A 23041-nucleotide genomic window follows, 5' to 3' on the forward strand; every position below is an offset into this window, starting at 1 on the left:
CAAGTATTTGTCCCCTGTGGTAGCCTAACTTTGTCTTCAAGGTCACCACCTTTATCCGTTCCTAGGCTGCTGATTAGTTAAGGTTCCAACTTAATATGCAAAGCGATACAAAAGGGGATGATGGACGGAGCGTTTGATCAAATCAAACACTCACCCCCAGTCAACTGATCTGGGTTTAATCCATCACCATTCTTTAGCTCACTCAGCCACCCTAGTTCAGACATGGCCATGTGCAAATCTGTCTGACCCTGTGCCTCATGGGAACAGTCCAGCCCGAACTGCCAAGCCATGTCTTCCCTGGACCAGAAACAAGCATCCTGGGACCGGTTTTGGATTCATAATCCTCATCAGCCAGGCTATTTTGAATCCAGTGGCCAAGTGAGCAAGGGACTCACGTCTGAGCATACCCTGCTAACTTAGGGCGAACAAAGCGATACAAAAGGGGATGATGGACGGAGCGTTTGATCAAATCAAACACTCACCCCCAGTCAACTGATCTGGGTTTATTCCATCACCATTCTTTAGCTCACTCAGCCACCCCGGTTCAGACATGGCCATATGCAAATCAGTCTGACCCTGTGCCTCATGGGAACAGTCCAGCCCCAACTGCCAAGCCATGTCTTCCCTGGACCGGAAACAAGCATCCTGGGACCGGTTTCGGATTCATAATCCTCTTCAGCCAGGCTATTTTGAATCCAGTGGCCAAGTGAGCAAGGGACTCACCTCTGAGCATACCCTGCCAACTTAGGGCGAACAAAGCGATACAATGCCAGAAACCGGTCCTCGGTAGCTTGTTTCCGGTCCAGGGAATGCATGGCTTGGCAGTTCGGGCTGGACTGTTCCCATGAGGCATAGGGTCAGACTGATTTGCATATGGCCATGTCTGAACTGGGGTGGCAGAGTGGGCTAAAGAACGGTGATGGATTAAACCCAGATCAGTTGACTGGGGGTGAGTGCTTGTATTGTCAATGCTCCGTCCATCATTTCCTTTGTTTTTTCTTTGTTAGCCATAAGTTGGCAGGGTATGCTCAGACGTGAGTCCCTTGCTCACTTTGCCACTGGATTCAAGCAAACCGGGCTGAAGACGGCTGGAATGCCAGAAACCGGTCCTCTGTAGCTTGTTTCCGGTCCAGGGAAGGCATGGCTTGGCAGTTCGGGCTGGACTGTTCCCATGAGGCACAGGGTCAGACTGATTTGCATATGGCCATGTCTGAACTGGGGTGGCAGAGTGGGCTAAAGAACGTTGATGGATTAAACCCAGATCAGTTGACTGGCGGTGATTGCTTGTATTGTCAACGCTCCGTCCATCATTTCCTTTGGTTTAACTTAATATGCAAGGCAATATATATCATCAAGGTTCTTCCCTTTTAAGTATTACTGAGAATGTTTTATGCAGTCCAACTTGGCCCGCTGAGCTGACAGGGCAGATAAAACAGGTACTCTTTCAAGTTTCTAAGTAGGATTTCGATTTCTGCATTCATGAAATGATCAGGTATTCATCTTGACAAACCTAGCAAATGAATAATTAAAGCTGAGGAATGTATGCTGTTTTTCAACGTCTTCAGCAACACTTTTGATATTACATCTGACAGGTGTCACAAATGATCTCTAAGTTGCCTTGGCTTTGGTGCACACAGAGACTTAGCTGCAATTACAACAGTAATGCAGTAAATAAGACAAAAAGGAAACAGCCTTTACCACGCAGCATTTCTTTACCACACATGCCTTTACCATGCAGTGTAAGTATATAAGGTAAATGCGTGTCTGTAAATATAAGGCTCAATTTAGGGTCTAAGGACGGGTAGTGGTAAATAATGGTAAATGTAATTATATGGTCTATAGGTGGGCAGTGGTACGGGTAAACTTAAGGTTTAGGAGTGGGTAGTCGTATAGGGTAGTAAGGGTCATTTTAGGGTTCATGGGTGTGGAGTGGTAACCGGTGCTAAGGGTAATTTTAGGGTTTGGGATAGGCAGAGTTACTGCATGATTAGGTTAATTTTAGTATTTAGGAATGGGTAGTGGTAAATAATGGTAAGGATAATTAGGATCTAGTGGGGCAGTGATAAAGGGAAGTCATTGTAAATTTAGGGTTTAGGGGTGGCTAGTGGCACAGAGTGATAAGGGAATTTTAGGGTTTAGGGGTGGGTAGTGGGGTAGAGGTAAAGGGTGGTAAAGCTAGTTTTAGGGTTACGAGGTGGGTAGTGGTAACGGGTGGTAAATGACATTTTTAAAATTAAATGTAAACATAATTAAAACATATTATATAAATATACATATGTATGAGTATCAGTGTGTGATACTTACCTTAAATGTACTTACCATGTATAGCAAAGGCATTTGTATCTTAAAGGCATGCATGGTAAAGTTTGCGTTGTAAAGGCATGTGTGATAATATCAGACAAGTATTCTGCTGTTGAACGTCTTGAAACAGGGTTAACCCAATTCATGTTCATAAAACATCTTCTACGATATTACAACTGGAAGGCCCATTCATCCAGGAATTAAAGAATAATGTTGCAAACCCATTACTCTCATTGAAAATATGATGCAGCAGTTACAGCTGACCATGGTTTTAAATTATACATCGCAGTAACGGCTGGACTATTCATGAAAATATGTACTTTCGATTGTTTCAAAGCCAACTATACGCAGCAAATGAAGAGGATAGCTTTTAACAATAATGAGCTATTATACCATTTTAAATTATAAGCCTGTTTCTAAAGTGTGATTTGCTGGTGCATATATTGGTATCAAGGTATTTGGCAACCATGGTTGCCATTAATTTTTTTGACACATAGACAGAAAATGAGTTCCACTGCTTACAGCATACCAGTAAAATTGTATTAAGCAATTATTACAGGGGAATGGATTGGGCCAGGGCGTTGATACATAATTCTTTGTTGCAGAAGGTAGGACGATGGCCAGAAGAGCTAAATCAGCTGCAACTGATATAATACGACAAGTTGGACTTGTGGTTGCAACAATGCTAGTTAAAACTATCTTTATATATACGGCTATCCGTGTAGCCGGGCTGACTCCATCAGCTCAGGCCTTTAATGAGCAATTCAGTTTGAACTCTGACATGTGCAAACTCGAAAGCTCAAGAAATGTGCTTGAATTTCCAAATATTAGGAGGGGTTTTTTCCCTTTTGGACCAAAGTGCATTAAGTTCTTTTTGCATGCCACATGTTTTGCTCTCACAAAGTGTGCCTCATTACTAACATTAAATTCTTAATTTTAAATCATTTTTCAGAGATTGTGTACAGTATTATTTCACCCAGGTGCCTAATACAGAGGCATGTGGCAACAAATGATGAATGGAATACTGAATGAATTAAACATTCACCCCTAGTCAAGAGATCTGGGTTCGATCCATGGTTCTTTTACTCACTACACCACCCCAGTTTGGACCCAGCCATATGCAAATAGTCTTGACCCTGTTGCTCCAGGGAACAGTCCAGCCTGAACTGCCAAACCGGATACATTAGCCACTACTTATGCATCTTTCAGAATGCTCCATTGACCTTTTTCATGGTAACCCTCCTCATCAGCCAGGCTAACTTAAATCCAGTGGCACAGCTAGCAAGGGACCCAAGTTTGGGCATACCCATCCCACTTAGGGTGAAAAGTGCTGTGGCAACAAATGATAGATGGAATGCTGAATGAATCAAACATTCACCCCCAGTTAAAAGACCTGGGTTAAATCCATTGTTCTTTTGCTCATTACGCCACCCCAGTTAGAACCAGCCATGTGCAAATTAGTCTTGACCCTGTTCCTCATGGAACAGTCCAGCCTCAACTGCCAAGTTGGCTACATTGGCCACTACTTATGCATCTTTGAGAATTTGCTCCATGGACCGGTTTCTTGGTAACACCCCTCATCAGCCAGACTAACTTAACCAGTGGCACAGCGAGCAAGGGACCCACGTTTGGGCATACCCACCCCACTTAGGGTGAAAAGTGCTGTGGCAACAAATGATGGACAGAATGTTGAATGAATCAAACATTCACCCCCAGTCAAGATATCTGGGTTGAATCCATCTTTCTATTGCTCATTATGCCACGCCAGTTGGAACCAGCCATTTGCAAATTAGTCTTGGCCCTGTTCCTCATGGAACAGTCCAGCCCGCACTGTCAAATCGGCTACATTGGCCACTACTTATGCATCTTCCAGATTTTTCTCCATGGATGCTTCCACAAGAAGTCATGCTTCATTAGACAATAAGATGTGTAGTTATATGTTTGCTAATTTCTCTGGGTAATCATCTGTTATGTTGCTCTCATAAAATGCCACGTCTGTGAAATGACTCCCAACGAGATGAAGTTGCAGGATAGCAAGACAACAAAAATAATGAAAAGAATACCTTCATGGTCATTCAGGCTTCTTAGATCTGGATCTGTTTCATTCACAGAAACCACCCTGTGCCTCTGATACCTTCATGGTCATTTAATTAGGTGTTTTTGACTTCACTCTTCTCCCTTTACAATCCCACTGAACCTCTGTACTGTGATGGTTTGAAACAACGCTCATACTGTTGTCCAGAGCTTAGCTGTCAGAGGTATGCAGGAGTGGAAGGGGAGGGGGGAATTTTAAAAACAGTAATTTCTAGCTAGCCTTTAGGCAGCAGGATTCTTAAAAGAAGGGACGGGGCAAGAATTAGGAGAATCTTTGCTCAAACGTTCTCCCACAATACTCAGAACATTCATTATGTGTGACTCTTCTTAAGCCGTAAAGGTTTGTTCCAAGCATTTCTGAGTGGGAAACTGATTAAAAAAAGCACAGTGTGCTCCGGCACTGAGCTGCCCATTGTCCAAAGTCAAGGTCCATGATGTTATTTATTTTTCAATTGTATTTTCTTGAGAAGGTCGTGTTTATCCCTTCCTGGTTGAAATCTCCAGATGGTCCTGCATTTGCAGCTCATGCAAACATTCCCATTTTATAATGAAACTTTATAAGGCTAATCAGATCTGCTCAAATCTATACCATGTAATTGAATTCCTCTGAGGTTCTTAGTAGAACGATGTTGGTGAAAAGGATCTCGATTCCTCCATGTGAGCCAGAAGTATTGCATCCCCTGCAAGAAATGAACTGGCAGTACATTCAGTCTGGTGTGTGGGGCTTCTCTGCAGCTCATCAGAAGAAATGCTTTTACATTTCACATGAATAGATCAAAACCTCAGTGAAGGATATAACTCTGATGAAACATGTTTGTTAATTATCAAAGTCTACGAGTTTTAGTGCCCTCCTGATAGATGTTTACCTGAACTGAGATATCTGAAGGCAGTCTAATAATCAAAGACACAAAGCAACTCCAATACTGATAAAGTTTGTGCCACAACCTCCCCGAAGTAGCTAAATGAACACCAACCAGTCCTCCTCTTGTGTGTCTCATTCCACACTGCGAGAGTCTGGGTGTTTTCGGAAGCACCCTAAGCTCCTAAGAAGACATTTTCCATAGTGCCCAGATGATGGAAAATCCCTATACACCCAATGTTAAGCACCATATAGACACCTACAACGATAGGCTGATAAGTATTTAAGACTTCTTTCACAGAACGTCACACTAAACAGAGGTTGAAAACAGCTAGCCTTGGGCCAGTCTACAAGAAAAACATATTGTCTTCTGGATACAATGAGCTGATGCAAATTATGGCTCAGCCTAATGCCCAGAGAATCAAAAAGCACCATTCTTCATGGAAATATTGCACTACACTATAGGAACATCTACTGCTCTTCACAATGTTGAGAGGCATTCCTGTCACATAAAACTAGAAATAGCCAGCAGAAACAGAGTTTTCGAACACTGTCTTATTTTGAAGTTCATAGAACATTTTGGGAAAGCAACCATGATAATTCTTTTTCCAGTTTCCTTGTGAACAAACATGGGTGTTTCCTAATATGAGGCTTATGTTGCTAAACTAGGTATTTAAATGAGGTGTACCTTACAAGTGAACCTTTAGTAAAAAGCGCTCATGAGGTGAAAACGTTGCTGTCTTTTTTTGTTTCCAATGAGCCATTTTTTACCACAGCTGCTTTGGAGTCTGAATCTGGCTGCGGCAGGGCCAGAGGCACTGATGGTGGTGGAAGAGACCAAAATGTAGGTGTAGGGGTAGGGTTTTTAGTGGTCTCTTCACTCACTGTTGTTGCAGGAGCTGGGGTGGATGTCTTGGCTGCCTCGTCTACTTCAGTTGCTGATGGTGGTGCTGACGGAGTGGCGGTGCTAAGGGATTTGAAGATGAATGTTGCAGCCTTTAGAACCACAGGACGGGAACTGACAGTTGGTGCCTCCTGTATCTCTTTCTCTGCTTGTTTTTTGAGATTTTTATTTTCTGCTTGCATTTCAGCGTAAATACTGCCCCACATGGGATGCATTTTTGTCCTCCGGTCCCAGTTAATATTTTTCTCTTTTTCTAAGTATTGATGATGCCTTTCATTCAGTTTGTCAACTTTTTCCTGGGAGATGAGTGGAGGCTTCCTCTGCAAGTTGCCTACAAAGCTTCTTCCACTCTCAGGGTCATTTTCTTCAGCATGGCCAAGGCATCTCTGATTGATCTGGTGCTTCCGAAGCTGTGACTTCTGACTAAACCTCCTTCCACAGTTCGTGCAGGAAAAAGGCCTTGTGTGGACATTCAAGTGAGCTTGAAGAACTCTTTTTAGACCAAAGCTCTTTCCACATTGGGGGCATGTGAATGGTTTTTCGTTTAGTTTCCGGTAGCTCTCGTGGTTACTGCCTCTGTGTAGCCTCTGGTGGCTTAGAAGATTTGACTTTAGACTAAAGCTCTTATCACACTGCTTGCAGGAAAATGGCGTCTTGGTTAAGGTCCGGTCACTGTCTGGGTTAGGTGATCTGTGTATCCTCTGGTGACTTAGAAGACATATCTTTATAGTAAAGCTCTTCTCACACTGCGAGCAAGGATATTGTCTCTTGGGTAGCGTGTGATTGCTGTCAGGTTTATTTAAACTATGTATTCTCTCGTGACTTAGAAGATCCGATTTTTGACTAAAGCTTTTATCGCACTGCGTGCAGGAAAACATTGTCTGGGGTAGTGTCTGTTTGCTCTCAGGATTATTATCTAAACTGTGTAGTCTCTGGTGACTGAGAAGATTAATTTTTACACTGAATCTTTTGTCACACTGGGGACACGCAAACGGCCTTGGGATAAGCGAACGGTCACTCTCAGCGCTTGCTAAGAAATGGAATCTCTGGTGACTTAAGAGATTTGATTTAAGACTGAAGCTCTTATCACACTGTGTGCAGGAAAATGGTTTCCGTGTTAGTGGCCGCTCACTTTCAAAGGTAGTTGATCTGTGAAGTCTCTGGTGACTGAGAAGGTTTGACTTCAGATTAAAGCGCTTATCACACTGCAAGCAGGAATAGCGTCTCTGAGGAAGTGTCTTCAGGCCACTCTTGGCATTAGCAAATCGGTGGAGTCTCTGGTGACTTAGAAGCTTTGACTTCAGGCTAAAGCTCTTATCGCACTGTGTGCAGGAAAATCGCCTCTCTCTTCTGGGGTTGTCGTCATGGATTCTCTGATGTCTTTGAAGATTTCCCTTCTGACTGAAGCTCTTATCACACTGAGAGCATGCAAAAGGCCGCTCTCCGGTATGAATTCTCTGGTGGATCTTTAGATGGTACTTCTGAGTGAAGCCCTTTTCACACTCAATACAGTAAAATGGCATCTCTTGGGTGTGAATTCTCTGGTGCTTTAGCAGGGTTTCCTTCATTCCGAAGTTCATATGACACTCTGTACAGGAAAATGGTCTCAGCCGCTTGTGTATTCGTTGGTGACTTACAAGAGTTGCCTTCATGTGGAAACTTTTGGTACATTGTGTGCAGGAATATGGTCCCTGGCTAGGAGGGTTTTTCTGGCTTGTCACACAATTTTCTGTTTGAGCAAGGCTCTTCTCACCATCTGCACACGGATCAGCATCGTTCTCCTTCATCTTTAAAATCTACTGTTGTGTTACTGCAAAAATGAAATAAATAGGTAAATATTAAATGGTGCATCGCTGCCAGGTAAGACATTTTTCCATTGCAAATTAGGAAAGAAATTCAATTTCAAATGCTGCTCATAAAAGACTGACAGTGACATGGAGCACTACTGCACATGGCACATAGACCACAATACGTACAAAAAGTAGACAGTCAAAAAGGGAGAAAGGATTTTAGGGAGGAGGAAAGGGCTAGCACTTTTGGATAGTGGCTGCATGGGTTTCAGAACGCCAAGACTCTTTCCCTATATCACCCCTTGACTCCTGACCTCAGGCCAATCGTACTTTCATTACAACAAAAAGAGCTAGAAAGACACATTCTATCTTCTTATTACAAAGACCACTAAGACATGGTAATAAAAAAAATTCTTCTCAGTAGCTCTTAACAAGTGAAGTGCTTAAGTTTGTAGAAACATGCAAAAAAACATATGAGCAGATAAAACACTCCACCGATGCCCTGTTCCTTCGCATGGGCCGGCCGAGGCTCTTTGGAACTGAGAGATGGGGCTGCAGTTAAGACGTTGGGATAAGAGAAATTTAAGGAACACTAGGACTTGTTTGAACCAGGCAGGAATGAAAATAGCAGGACAAGAGATGTCAGGCATGCTCAGTATTGAGGGTTAGACCTTGATGCTCTAACTCATGTTTCTTAACTGGACAGAAACAGTAGGTACCCTTTGTATCCTGATCACTGCATCAGGTTCCATTTTGAACATTCAAGTTACGGGCTCACAGCAAGCTGATTCCCCTCCTACACGGCTACAGCAAGCGTGTATTCATTCGCACCTATCCTAGTGATTCACTACTGCATTCGCTGGATGAGGTTATCTAGCCACTTCAGTGTGATTTGAAGCATGCCATAGACGCACCATCATGTCCGAAAGAGAGGTAACAGGAGTAGTGCTATCAATCCAGTATTATATTAAAATAATCCAGAAACTGGGATCTTTCGCTACATTATCTTTTCATGGATCTTACTACTAAGTGATTCATATGAAAGCTGTGGCTTACCCATGGCTGGTTAATTTGCTTAGGGCCAGAGCCTCTGGAATTATGTGGCAGGAGATCACCAAATTATGTGGCATGGTTAACTAAATTATGCGGCAAGAACAGGCACATTATGTTGCATGATAAGGCACATTTTCTTATAGTATTGCTTCATTATTTTGTCTTTCTACATATGAAAATATAGTCTAGGAACCGATTTCACCTCATTAGTACCAGTTTAACACCCAAATAAAGAAATTAGAAACTGGAAGATGACCAGCTAAGTTTTGCGAAAAGAGCCTTCCACTGCACAAGAACAGATGTTGCTACATTTTTGGTAACTTTTAATCTGTTGGTGCTAGAAAAAATGTTGGGTTAAAATGTGCAGATTATGCAGCAGATTACGGACTTTGTAACAAATCTATAACTATGCGAAAAAAGCTGAAGCTGCAGAATTGTGTGACTCCAGTAGCCCTGCTTATAGTCATTTACATAATTACACAGAAGCAAATAATAGGTTGCCTTTGTAAAGGATTTTCTCCGAAATCATAGACTTCTCTAATCGTAGCCCTCTTCTCTTAATCAATGCTAGACTGCACTAACCAGAAACTTAGTGATACTCCCCTCTGCCTCTATACTGCTTCATATTCACTGAAGGGGCTACTATCGTACTACATAAATGAGGCTTCACTCTACATTAGAAGATCACTAGCCTCGAAGGCCTCAGGATTCCAGTACTTGAAATCCAAGTCAAAAGACAAAAGCAGTTCCGATAGCTAGGGTATGAAGTGACTTGTGCCCAAGAGTGACAGACATGCCTGGATTTGGGATTTTGCGTCCTGAGATATTACAATATTTCGGGGCTGATTCACAAAGGTAAACGCACACTTTATTGTAAGTTTACGATTTTTTTGCTATTCACAAACACATTTTACACCTAGTGGGTTTACAACTGCTGAGTCTCTGCATTCATGGCAGAGACACCTCACATAGACAGATATGACAGGCTTATCTTTTTATGTGTGAAGACTCTGCATACATAAAAATACTAGTCGTAAAATGTGTTTGTGGATAGAACAAATCATACACTTAAACTTGAGTGTAAGTATACTGTTGTGAACCAGGCCCTGAGTCTTAATGACGAGAAGAAACTTTAGGAGAACATTACTCTTGCCTTTTTAGATACACGAAGATCGTCCAGGTTTAGCCAACCTGAGGTTTAGGATTTATTTCATTTAAACAGTAAGTCTATCCACTGACGCAATGATTAATCATTGTCACTCAAGTCAATGAAACTTATCATTTAAAGGAAGAAAAGAAGTCTATGAAACTTATCATTTAAAGGAAGGAAAGAAAGAGGTCTATGAAACTTATCATTGGAAGGAAACGTTTGTATTGATCTGCCCCCAACCTTGACGAAGCTCTTGCTCAGTTCTACAATCAATCACCCCAAGCATGCTGTTGTGAATCCTCCACCTCCTCTCCTGTTGGTCTATTGTGTCTGTTCATTTGAACATACTTGGTTTACTGAAAAGTGCCCTGCTACCAATTAAGTGCTGTTTGCAATACGTTAATAATTATATACATTCCAGGCCCAAGCTTAAATCAAATAAACCAGAGTAACAGTCAAAGACAGAAGAAACTAACAGCAGCATAGGGTGACATACCAATAACTACAAGGGAATAAATGTACACACTTTCAAAACACACGAGACCTGAGAATCTAGTGCAATGTTGAAATTAATTTGGGGAATTGATCTTGAGGAGAAACGTATGTGAAAATGTTGCCGGGTGAAATTGGGTGTTGAAATAAAGTAATTAACGTAGCGGAAGAAATCCTGTAAAAGATTTGTTGCCTTCTTCAGCTGCATGGTTCAACTGCTACACAGTGACCAGGTACGGATGTATTCTGTTGTTTGAGCTAATCACAAACAAGGAACCAAATGCATGATAAACAATCGATTCCTATTTGGAACTGAATTCATCACAAGGCAGTCCTCACAAATGCACAGATGTGAATTAACCAACCTATCACTGCATGAGGGGGAGAACCGAGAGAAATGCGATGCTGCAGCCTAGATTAACTTTAAGGAACAGAGAGACGTTTGCTAACTCAGGGCATTGTTTTTATAGCGGGTGGTCAGACCGTCGCCCGCTATCACAGCAGTCAGGAGACTGCCCAACAAACAGGTGGCGGTCGTACCGCCCAATTATGATGCGACCGCCGAGCTGAGGGACTCAAAATGCTTATTTTCACTGCTGCTTGAGCTGCGGCCCTGGAAAAGTGTTGCGGCACAATCTGCCATGAACAGGAGCCCTTCCTGCACACGCATGGACCCTGTGCCATGCACCATGTGGAGCATGGCACATGGTGCAAGGATGTGAGTGGGGCACTACATGTGCCCCCAGAGCAACTTTGCAGTGGCCCATGAGGGACGGGAGCCATGTTTGGGGCCCCCAAAGTCAGTTTCCGACAGCCTGTACATGGCAGTGTTCCTGCCATGAACAGGCTGTCTGAAAGGGCTATCGTAATCCCGACAGCGGTGCCAGGATAGGCACCACCTCCATTCGGGACTACAATTCTGACCACTGCCCAGTCGGGATCTAAGAGTCTCTAAAGCCGACAGAATAGGGTCCAACAACTAGCACTGTGATACATAGTAGCAGCTTCTACCGAACGGGGTTGCTGGCGGGGGAAAGGAATGAAAAAAAATATAGCACCTGATGTGATGACCACGACTGACCACGACAGACACAGGGCATTAGGACCCTGTGGGTCACAGGGCGGTGACCAGGTCACCGGACACCACTTCCTGTGGACGGACAGGAAGGGGCATTATGCAGCAGGACGAGGACAAGGACGGACGTGCCCAGACCGACTGACACAACAACAAAATAAAGGAGTACCTCTGTATGAGATCTGGCGTCCTGTATTTCTTCTGCTGACCGTGCACCACACTACGCGACATCTGGCGACGAAGGTGGTCGGGAAACAGCGACACCAACGCGACCGAAGAAGTGCACGGGACAGGATCACGAAGGTCAACGCAGACGCAAGGAGCTACACGGGAGCCCACCCCGATAAGCGTCCTACAAAAGCTGCAAACTGCGGTAAGAGGAGCCCCCGGGAGCAGCGCCTGTGAAAGAAGAAGCGCGAGGCGATCGCGCTCGAAAATCAAGCGCGAAGTCTCGCGAGAACGGGCACATCTCGGCGGCCATTTTGAGAACAGGCGGCGGAGGCCAATAGAAACACAGCAATAACGAGTCGGCCATTTTAAGGTCAGGCAAAAAGCGAGATTTCGATCGCGAAATCTCGCGGGAAAACGGGCGGACATTTTGTAGAAGACAAGTGAAACAAAGTGCATGAGAAGTGAAGGGCGGCCATTAGAAAGGCAGGCAGTAAAGCGCTCTGATATCTGCAAAGATCTTGTTCGCGCTATATAAAACTTTCAAAATAAAAATAAATAATAAATAAATAAAACAAAGGAAAAAGCAAAAAACGAAAACACAAAAGGAGCAACCCTGTCACTATAGGATAGAAGCATCAAAAAAAAAAAAAAAGAATAATAATACCTAAGAAAGAAGAAAGGAGCATTAGAAAAGAGAAATAAAAGAGGAAAGACATAAGAAATAGAAAATAGAAACAAAAGAAGTACAAAAGAACTAGAGGAAAAAGAGATAAAGGTGCAAAGAGAAGTAAAGAAGAGAAAATGCCAGAAACAAAGCAAAGTGCACAATACCGCAGACCGATGCCTTTCAATGTATCAGAGCCACAAGGGGGCATACGGTGGGAAAAGTGGATCATAAAGTTTGAACGATACATGGCGGCAACCGATGTGGTGGAAGAAAAAAAACTAGGGCTATTCCTAAACCTAGTGGGAGACGAGGTGGATGACCTCCTCATAACACTGCCAAAGAGTGAAACAGAAACCTATGAGAAATTGATAAAATGTCTAACGACCAAGTTCGACCCCCAAAGAAACGTCGACTTCGAGAGATATTGCTTTAACATGGCATATCAGCAGCCAGAGGAATCAATGGATGACTTTGCAACAAGGCTGAGAAAGCTAGTAGCACACTGCGAATTTGAAAAATACGACAATGAACAGGCTCTTCGCCTAAAACTGATAGAAGGCTGCCGAGACACAGAATTTCGAACAAGACTACTAAAAGAACCTATCGCACTAGAAAAGATCCTAGATCTAGCGAGAGCAGAAGCAAGAGCAATGATGCAAGCGAAACAGATGGACCGAAAGGGAGAACAAATACACAGAATGTCGTACGCAGGCAAGAAAGGGAGCTGGAAAGGAGGCCACAAGGAAAAAGCGGCAAAAAAACAAGGCTCACAATGTTACAGGTGCGGTCTGGAGTTCCCACACAGAGGAGCATGCCCGGCATTTGGTCAAACATGCAGAAAATGCAACAGAAGCAACCATTTTGCCACCATGTGCCAAGGGGGGCAATTCAAAAATGAACGAGGTAGGCCCGGGAGGCCAAGAACAGCAACAACAAGACATGTACGGCATATGGAAGCGACTGAGAGGAGCTCGTCTGGGGAATCAGGAGAAGAAGAAGAAGAGGAAGAAACAACAAGGAAAGTAGAACGCCTGTACCTCATGACCACAGACGAAGGGCATGAAGAAGAGCACATTAGGCTAATAGACAGGAAGTCAATAAAGAAGACGGACTGGGTGACCATTGAAGTGGGGCCCCACCAAACAGAATTTGTACTGGACAGCGGAGCCACGTGCAACATCATGTGTGCTACAGAATATGATAAAATGAAGAGGAAGCCACCGCTACAACCATCAAGCATAAGAGTATTTACATGGGGTGCACAAAATCCTGTGACGAACATGGGAAAATTCACGGACACCATGACGCACAAGGGCAAGACGGTCACAGAAGAAATACATGTATTACGAGGGGACATTCCCGCACGGTGTCTATTAAGCAATGTAACAGCAAAAATAATGGGCCTACTAAAAATGACGTACCACATGTCGGAAAAGGAGAACATACTACAGGAATTCCCAAAACTAACGGAAGGACTAGGGAAGCTGAAAGGAAGACAGATAACGCTGCACATAAATGAAGCTGTCAGACCAGTGGCCCAACATCACCGAAGGGTACCAATACATCTACAACCTCAAGTGGAAGAAGAAATAAAGGCACTACTAGCCCAAGACATCATTGAGCCAGCAGAAGGGCCAACGCCATGGGTGTCCCCGATAGTGGCTGTACCAAAAAAAGACACCACACAGATAAGAATCTGTGTGGACATGAGAACACCGAACACAGCCATCGAAAGAGAACGACATCCAGGGCCACATCTAGATGACATGATAAGCTGCCTGACAGGAATGAGAAAATTTTCCAAGCTCGACCTATGCAAGGGATACCATCAACTGGAGCTGGACGAGCAGTCCAGATACATAACGACATTCTCAACGCACCTAGGATTATTTCGGTACAAGAGACTCAGTTTTGGAATATCGTCAGCAGCAGAAATATTTCAAGAAACGATTAGGCAGATAATAAGACCAATCAAGAACAGTCTAAATTACAGCGATGATATTTTGGTCTTTGGGAAGTCAGATGAAGAACACAACAAGGCACTAAGGGAAGTGTGCTCACGGCTAGTAGAGGTGGGTCTGACAGTAAATGAGAAGAAATGTGAACTGGGAAGAGAAGAGCTAGTGTTCTTCGGACACATATTCTCAAGGAAAGGAATGAGGCCAGACTGGAGCAAGATAGACACACTTGAAAAAACAACTGAACCAAAAGACGTCGCTGACGTGCGCTCATTTCTTGGCCTTGCCAGCTACTGCGCGAGGTATATAAAAGACTTTGCGACGGTGAGCACGCCATTGAGAGAACTAACAAAACAGGGCCACAAATTTGAATGGACCACAGAGTGTCAAAAGGCGTTTGAAGAAATAAGAGCGTCAGTGACGGCAGTAGACCACCTAGCATATTTCGACCCGAACTTATGCACTGAACTGACAGTAGACGCCAGCCCGGTAGGTCTTGGCGCGATACTAGCACAACACAAACCTGGGAAAGATTCACCCCGACAGATAGTAGCATACGGAAGCAAGAGTCTGTCGGACGTTGAGAGGGCATACTCTCAACCAGAAAAAGAGAGCTTGGCAGTAGTATGGGCATGTGAGCACTATCACATGTTCATATATGGAAAACCATTCACGATAGTGACGGACCACCAAGCATTAGTGACTATCTACGGAAACCCAAACGCTAAAATACCACCAAGAATTGAAAGGTGGGGGATCAGGCTGATGGACTATAATTTCAAAATAGTACACAAACCTGGCAAAGACCAAAACCCAGCTGACTACATGTCACGACACCCGCTTCCCCATCGGAAAGGTGGCACCACGATGGCAGAAGAATATCTGAACTTCATTGTGAGACAAAACACTCCAGCATCGATAACAAGTGAAGAACTGGAGCGCGAGACAAAAAGAGACCCGACAATGAAGGCAATAGGAACGATAGTGAGGCTACAGAGATGGAGACACATCAACAGCAACACCGCCACAGAAGAAGGGGTTAATAAAGAAGAACTGCTAGCCTTCAAAAAGATAAGCAAAGAGCTGTCTGAGACAGAGAAAGGAGTCCTGATGAGAGGCTCGAGGATTGTAATACCACATCGACTAAGGAAGAGAACAGTTGAGCTAGCTCATGAGTCACATAGAGGAATCGTAGCGACAAAGAAGATGCTGAGAGAAAAAGTGTGGTTCCCAGGACTGGACAGCATGGTGGAGGAAGAGGTATCACACTGTCATACCTGCCAAGTAACAGGATCATCTAGTAAGCCCACACCATTGAAGATGTCGGAACTGCCACTGGCAGTATGGACTGAACTGGCAGCAGATTTTTATGGGCCACTGGAGAATGGAAAGTACTTGCTAGTAGTGATCGACGAATTTTCAAGATTCCCGATAGTGAGAGAAGTGTCATCGACATCGGCAAGCGCCACCCTACCGGTGTTAGACGACATATTTGCCGCCTGGGGCTCACCACAAACACTGAAAACGGACAATGGTCCTCCATTCTCGGGGGAAGAATTCCGCAGGTTCATGGAATACCTGGGGATCAAGCACAGGAAAATAACCCCTCTGTGGCCACAAGCCAACGGAATGGCGGAACGATTCATGGGGATCATCAAGAAAGCCATCCAGCGAGCAAAATTGACACAGATCTCCATTGGACAAGCACTTTGTCAAGTGCTACGAGACTATAGGAATACCCCTCACAGCACCACTGGCAGGTGTCCAGCGGAACTGGTGTTAGGAAGAGCCAGCAAGACAAGGCTACCACAAATAGAGGCCGCAGCAGGCACAAACAGAAGAGAAATTGCAGAAAGAGATCAACAAGCGAAAAAGATAATGAAAGAATATGCTGACAAAAGGAGAAATGCAGCTGAACACCAGTTAGATGAAGGAGATCTGGTAATAGTGAAACAACAACAGCAAATGAAATCTGACAGTCCAGCAGCACGAAAAAAAAAGGCTCCCAGCCTGCCCTAGCCAATCACAACGCTGCTGACAACAGCAGAGTGGTGTTTGGTCTGAGTGGCCTCGTTCAGCGACCAGACAGGAAGTGTGAGCCTGTGTATGTTCTCCACCCGGCTGTGCAAAATAGCTGGGTGGAGAAATGCTAAGAGGGCATTAACTGTTTGGCTGGCCCAAGACGGCCGGCTAAACCACCATGCACACGTAGAATGTCCCCACTACTCCTCCCCCTGCTCTGGCCAGGCCAGTCTAACCCCGCACCTAGAATGTAAACCAACTGAGTCAGTGTGGAAAAATAAAATGATAAGAACATTGCGCTATCATTTTAGTTTTCCTTTTTGAACTGTTCAGTGTTTTGAACGTCAGAGAGCAGTGGGGCGGTGATCCTCTTCTCTTAGTGGAGGAGCCGCAGCTGGTAATGCGGCGGTCGGACTGAAGGGCTGTTAACGGCAAGTCCGCCACCAACATCCTGTAGGTGGCAGTCCCAACGCCATAGTAATGAGGCCCTCGGTGTGATCGATTTATCACTGATGAAATGTGCAGGCATGCTTGCAAAATATAATGATAAATTCACTATGTTATCTATGGGGGCTGAAAGGCTGTTTTTTATCCAACATGAAATTGCTAGGGTTTGCCAAGCACAAAATAATGAATGTATTTGGTTGTCACTTACTCTTGTTCTATAATTGGTTGCCTCGCAGTGCTTTATCTTAGCATTTCTGAATTAGCATGAGGTGAATGTGGCCTGCGTATCTAAAGCCTTTTCAATAACTTACTACCAAAAGATATTCCGTATTCCTTATGAAAAACCACATTTTAGTGGTTTTTTTGTGTGCAGTTTTTGTTTTATACATATATAGCACAAACTTGACCCAAGGGCATTGGAGCGTTTTACATGAGCACCAGTTACATTAAACAAGGACAGGTTCATATTTTTTTTAGAGACATGAAGATTAAGAGATTCGCCCAGAATCACAAGATGTTGAGAAGACGCCGAGACTCGAACCTGGCTCCCCAGTTCTAAAGCCAAGCGCTTCTGAAATGCTTTGAATGATGGAAATCATTTTAGAAAATTCAGGGCAATGGAAAGTCATAGGACAAGATCTTTTTAACATCACCAGCTTGCAGATGTTATACTGAAAGGAACAAGAATGGAAATTGACCCTTTGTGCCTCTGTAAACAAAACAAATTGTTGATTTCAAAATAACATGCAGATGTGCTTGATTTGAAATCTTTTTAAATGAATGCTAAATATGTGTCTAAAGCTTAACGGGTCTTTACTACTGGTTTAGAAAGGTCTATAACTAGTGGATATACTACATGAACCTAAATGGATAGATACATCTATATTTTATAGCCCACTACACAAAAACTTTTCACCAACTACATAAATAGGTTTGTCAGTTTTATTATTCAAATATTTTTTATATAGCAGTGTTTTTTGGATATAAATATAAACTTTATAGATACAAGCTGATATATTTCCTAATAAATTTGTATTTTTGTGAAATTCTTTACTACTGTTCATGCCAATGCAGCTTTGACCACCGCCACCTTTCATCCTTTTGACCGGCCTCGATTGTAGCCTGTAAAGTTATTGTTAAATCAATTCACTTTTTATTGTAAAGCATGTTCAGCATCAGCCTTTCATACCACAAGAATACAATCCAGCTGATATATTCAAGAAGTAAAAGCAGACTTATCAGGGAGCAGATACAATGTTAAGAATTTGGGCAATCAAAGCAACGGAATGTTTAAAGTGCTGCTGTTTCTTGACCCATGCCTCGTCCTGCCTACTTAAAGTGTTATGTTAATGGACTTATAAAGTGCATTGTTACAGAGAGAAGGGTGACCTGACTCTGACCGTCATAAGAGAAAAAAAAACATATAAAAACACACTGAATCTTCTTTAAAGATTGGAAAGAAAATGGTCAATACATCCCAGTATTTTTCATAACAATGTTAACAACTTTCTGGTGGACCTATGCACGTTGACTTGCTAAAGCCCATTTTCAACCAAACAGAGTAACTCATTCTGACCACAATACAAGTGTGGCTAAAGTGTCTTTGCTGTTTGCTCCAATTAGGAAAACTAGGGTTCTGACTCCAGCTCCCACTTTTGTGGTCTCCAATGACCATGCTCGCCCTATCAACCGGCTGCTTTCACAGTAATACCTCCCAGCTCAACACTCAAAAGGTACAGGGGTATTTCCTCCCTTGCTCTTATGTCTGATTCCCTCGTGGAGTGAAACAGATGCATTTCTGTCAAGTTTTATATCTAGGTCACAGAAGAACAGCTATTTCAGTGTTTCTGCAACCCTCAGCCAGGATGGACCTTGATGTTTTTTTTCTTTAATCAAAACTTCTTATTGATTTTTAAAACAGTAACATGCATGTATTAAGTGCATCAGTGTAGTAAAATGATAACACAAATGTGTATTTCACTGCATTAAACCCTGGTCTCAGAGGAGATTCAGACTAATTATTTAAGAAGATTACCAAGTAGAAATGTGGAAGAGGTTCCACCATGGACCCAAAATCCTTTCATGTCTAAGGGGGGAGCTTTGGGTCTGGCACACTAGCTCCTCCATTCATGAGCACTTGTCAATATTGTTTAGCCATTCCTCCTTGGGATAGGAGATCTTCCATTGCCAGTATTTATCAATGTCCCGTTTAACAAGGAGAGCATCTATTCCCACCAGGACCCGCTCTCCTCAGGAGCCCACAATGTGTTTTATGAAGCCAGATGCAGCAATTTGGCAGAAAGATCAATGGGTCTACTCAATACCAGGTCTGCACGATTTACACCAGTACTCACAGATAACTGGACAGCTCTATATCTGTCTCCGCATTGCACAAAGTACTCCCACAAGAGCGGTCTCAGCCCTTCAGCAGGAGTCTCTCAGAGGTATAGTAGATTTTGTATAGCTAGTTAAGTTGGATGAAACGCAGTCTGAAAGCGATGGCCACGCTTGGGGGTGAGGAGGACTCAGGAAGTCTGCAGTACTCTGGCATTAATGATTCCTCCTAATGTCGAATCATTTTTTGCAGGCACCACTGTGTGTAATTGTTTCTCACTAGATTGAAAAGCCAATAGTCTTCTTTAGAGGTTTAATTTAGGAGATATGATTGAAGCTGTCAGAAATATGTCCTTCCAAGAGTCCATCACTTGATGTCACAGTTTGTTTTTCTCGTTTTTTTCCAAGTTGTTTTTAAATTAATTGTCTAATTAATGTCCTGATGAAAACCTCCATTATAATGTTTTTTCCTACGGCTGAAACATGTCGAAATATTAGGTAGCTATAGTATCAACCATGCTTACACATCATTTTACTAATGTACATTCAATACATGAAAAACAGTCACATTCCTGATCTGATCTCATTTCTTCTTTTTTTCCAATACTTGTGCAAAGGTATGTCTTTGGAGCATACATTCTTAGAAATATTTTGATTGTTGCATGAGAAATTCAGGATTTGTTTGTCTTAACTTCGTGTAATAAAATTCCCTTTTGTATTTTAAAAACAGATGCCGTTTGTCTTTTCATAAATCTGTTGAATGGGCATTAACTGACTTCACAACACATTGGACAATCAACATTATTATTATTATATTTTCATTACCAAGAGCAATATCAGTGCTATGCATACCATTAGCCTAAACATGTTTCTACCTTACTGGTTACACCATAAAGCAGGCGTACATGCACAAACCTGTTTTAACTCAACGCACTGAAATCTTTATGTTCAGCCCCTGTCCTCCCTTATAACCTCTCACGGTTTCCAACTCTTCACAAATGTAGAAGATGCTCAAATTCGTTTAGGTTTGGACAGCCATCCAAGCATGACCTGACTTTGCCTCACTACATGCTAGATGTAAAGGATTTGATGGAAAGACCCTGGTTAAAAGTCAACCAAGCCAAGAATGAGGGCCTTACAATTGAGTCCCAGCTCTTTGAGGGTGTAAAGAGGCTTGGAGTGAATACTAATGTCAAACATCAATTAGCTAATGAGGTCTCTTTAGTTGTTTCTTCACGCCATCTCCATCTAAGTTGGGTTCACCAGATCCCTGGCTGCCTTTCTTTTTTACTGATGTGCAGTTATCACAGCCTTGATGAGTTCCAAAGATTTACACTGCAATACCTTCTACCTCGGTATCAAATGCTCTTATTTCCATTTGCACACATTATTCACATTCCAGCAGCCCAGCTTCCCACCTCAGCCCTCGACTGCCTTTGCATTCCAGACTTTCATTCAAAGATCTGTGTCTAATTCTTTAATACATTTTTGGCTCCACGCCTTTGTTTCTTTCTGCTTCAAAACTCAAGAATTGGTGGACAATTATTTTCCCCGCTGGCACCAAGGTTTAAGAAATAATGCCAGCAGAGGTTTTCAAGTTTTGGAAGTGCTGCTCGGACCTGGATGATGAGCACTATGCACTAAACAATCCAAGCCATAATGTAAAATTGTACTTGGTTTTTGTGCGTAGGTCACTCACTGTACTTACCACTACTTGCTGCCTGGTTCTTTGTACTGTGTTATAAAATGGAAAAATAAAGGTTTTAAAAAAAAAAACTAAAAAAACAATCCAAGCCATGAAGGGAAAGTGCTGTTAGCAGCCCCCAGGGGATCCTTGCTGCCGCAGCTCTCACACTAGAATCGCCCAGGCCACTCTTCACTGTCAGGCTCCAGAGCGCCTGCCAGTCTCCAAGTCTAATGTTAACAGGCAACTCCATGCTGCAAATGACACAGAACTGTGGGATTTGCAGACAGGGGCAGATCCTATATTGAGACAAGGGGCATTGCCCTCCCGCATACGCACGAACTAGCCACCAAATGTAAGGCACCTGGTAAATTAATGTTAATGCTTACCCCCTGGCTTTCGTGTGATCGGTCGTCTTTCTAGGGCAGGGCGGGGCGGGCGAATCTGACTGATTGTCAGGCAGCATGAATGAAGGAAGTGCGCATGTAAGGTAGAACAGATGCCTTACTCTGACCAGCCCGACATGCGTACTTCAGGCTTCTTGAACCCGCGCTGTGTTGAGGAGCCAAGGGGAAAACAGCACAGCCCTTCTGGTCTCCAGTGGAGAGCTGAGTTCATCTGACCAAACTAATCCTTGTGTTGCTAACATGAGTTTTACCACCATAAAAAGCATGAGAGCAAATCAAGGACTGGTTGCCGTCACAATGCTTTAGTTTGGCCTGTCCTCACAGAAGTAAGCGGTGCCCTCCATCTACCCAGGGCCCCTCTCTCACATTTGGTTTCTTCGGTAGCGCTACCTATGAGAAGGTAGGGTGTTGAAGCGCTTTGCATTGCACACACGCTTGTTGTGCAGAGACTGTGAACCACTCAACAGTATGAGTCTGTGTATGGGAAACATTGTCTGGGACAATGGGGGCCAATAGCACATCATCACACTAGTTATTATTGCATGTGGATAGATCCTGTTCTGGGAAAACCCAGATCACGATTTGTGACAGTACAGCATGGCTGGGGTGGTCTGTACCAGTGGACATTTATTAGTACCCAGCCAGGGGGAACCCTTCTAGCAACCTTGAAATAGGGAAGGATTGAGAAAGAAAGACAAACAATATCTTTTGAACCAGTCCCTTGCAGTTAGCATGCAGCACTTTGATTCAAGTTCACGGCTCATTGAGCTACATTTGAAGGGTTGTGACTAGGAAATGCTAGTAACAGAAGGATTTAGGTCTGTGGCAGGAATGGTGACTCACTGAGCTGTTTACTCAGAATACAGATTTGTAATCTGCAGGTTACATGTTGTGCATAGCAGCAGGCATGTTGACCCTCAGTACTGTTTTGTGATGGGTCGGAACTGCATTTGGAAGTAATATTAATCACTCAAGAGGGTCTGATGGCCACCAGAGTTGTCTTGCCATGGTTTTTTACATCGTCATGGTTGCTGGGCACACGGAGATCTCTGGGGCAGGTACCTTTGGCATTATTATGATTCCCACTTATAAAGCGCACAGTTACCCAATGGGAATCCTGGCGCTACGCATAGGTAGGAGTGTCGCTTGGCCCCAAGTGAAAAAATGTAAATAACCACGTTTTAAGGTGCTTGCGAAATAGAAGCAGAGAGGTACAGTGTCTTAAGAATTGTGGAAGGGCGTTCCAAAGTTTAGGCCAAGGTATGCGTAGGACTGACCTCCTATGGGTGCCAGGCGAATTCTGAGCAAGCTGCATAAAGCCTGATTTTCAGATCTCAGTCTCCAGCTGGGTTGATAAGGAGAAACCAGGTCCTGTACAAAGCAAGGACCAAGTCCATCTCTAGTTTTAAACATAAAGCATATCGTTTTAAATTGCAATCTTTCCAATTGGTAGCCAGTGCAGTTCACGAAGAATAGAAGAAGCCGGACATATCTTGCAGCGGAGTTCTGCACAACCTGCAGACGGCGAATACAGGCCTTGCCAATTCCCAGCTAGAGAACATTACCGTAAACCGTCAGAGTATCAGGGCCGGAATCAGTGTTCTTTGTGCCAATTGAGGAATAACCCAAATAA

General features: G+C 43.4%; 1 protein-coding gene across 1 annotated transcript in view; it reads right to left on the bottom strand.

Moving 5' to 3' along the window:
* Positions 1–1228: 1228 nt before the first annotated feature.
* Positions 1229–23041, bottom strand: part of LOC147703629 (uncharacterized) — an 87573-nt gene continuing 65760 nt past the window's right edge. The window contains exon 2 of the mRNA XM_086931968.1: positions 1229–7968. Within this exon, the coding sequence (XP_086788094.1) occupies positions 5972–7945 (1974 nt within the window). The 5' untranslated portion in view covers positions 7946–7968 and the 3' untranslated portion in view covers positions 1229–5971. The remainder of the gene's footprint in view (positions 7969–23041) is intronic.

The sequence above is a fragment of the Lissotriton vulgaris genome, chromosome 7 (assembly GCF_964263255.1).
Source record: "Lissotriton vulgaris chromosome 7, aLisVul1.2, whole genome shotgun sequence".
Classification (NCBI taxonomy): Eukaryota; Metazoa; Chordata; class Amphibia; order Caudata; family Salamandridae; genus Lissotriton; species Lissotriton vulgaris.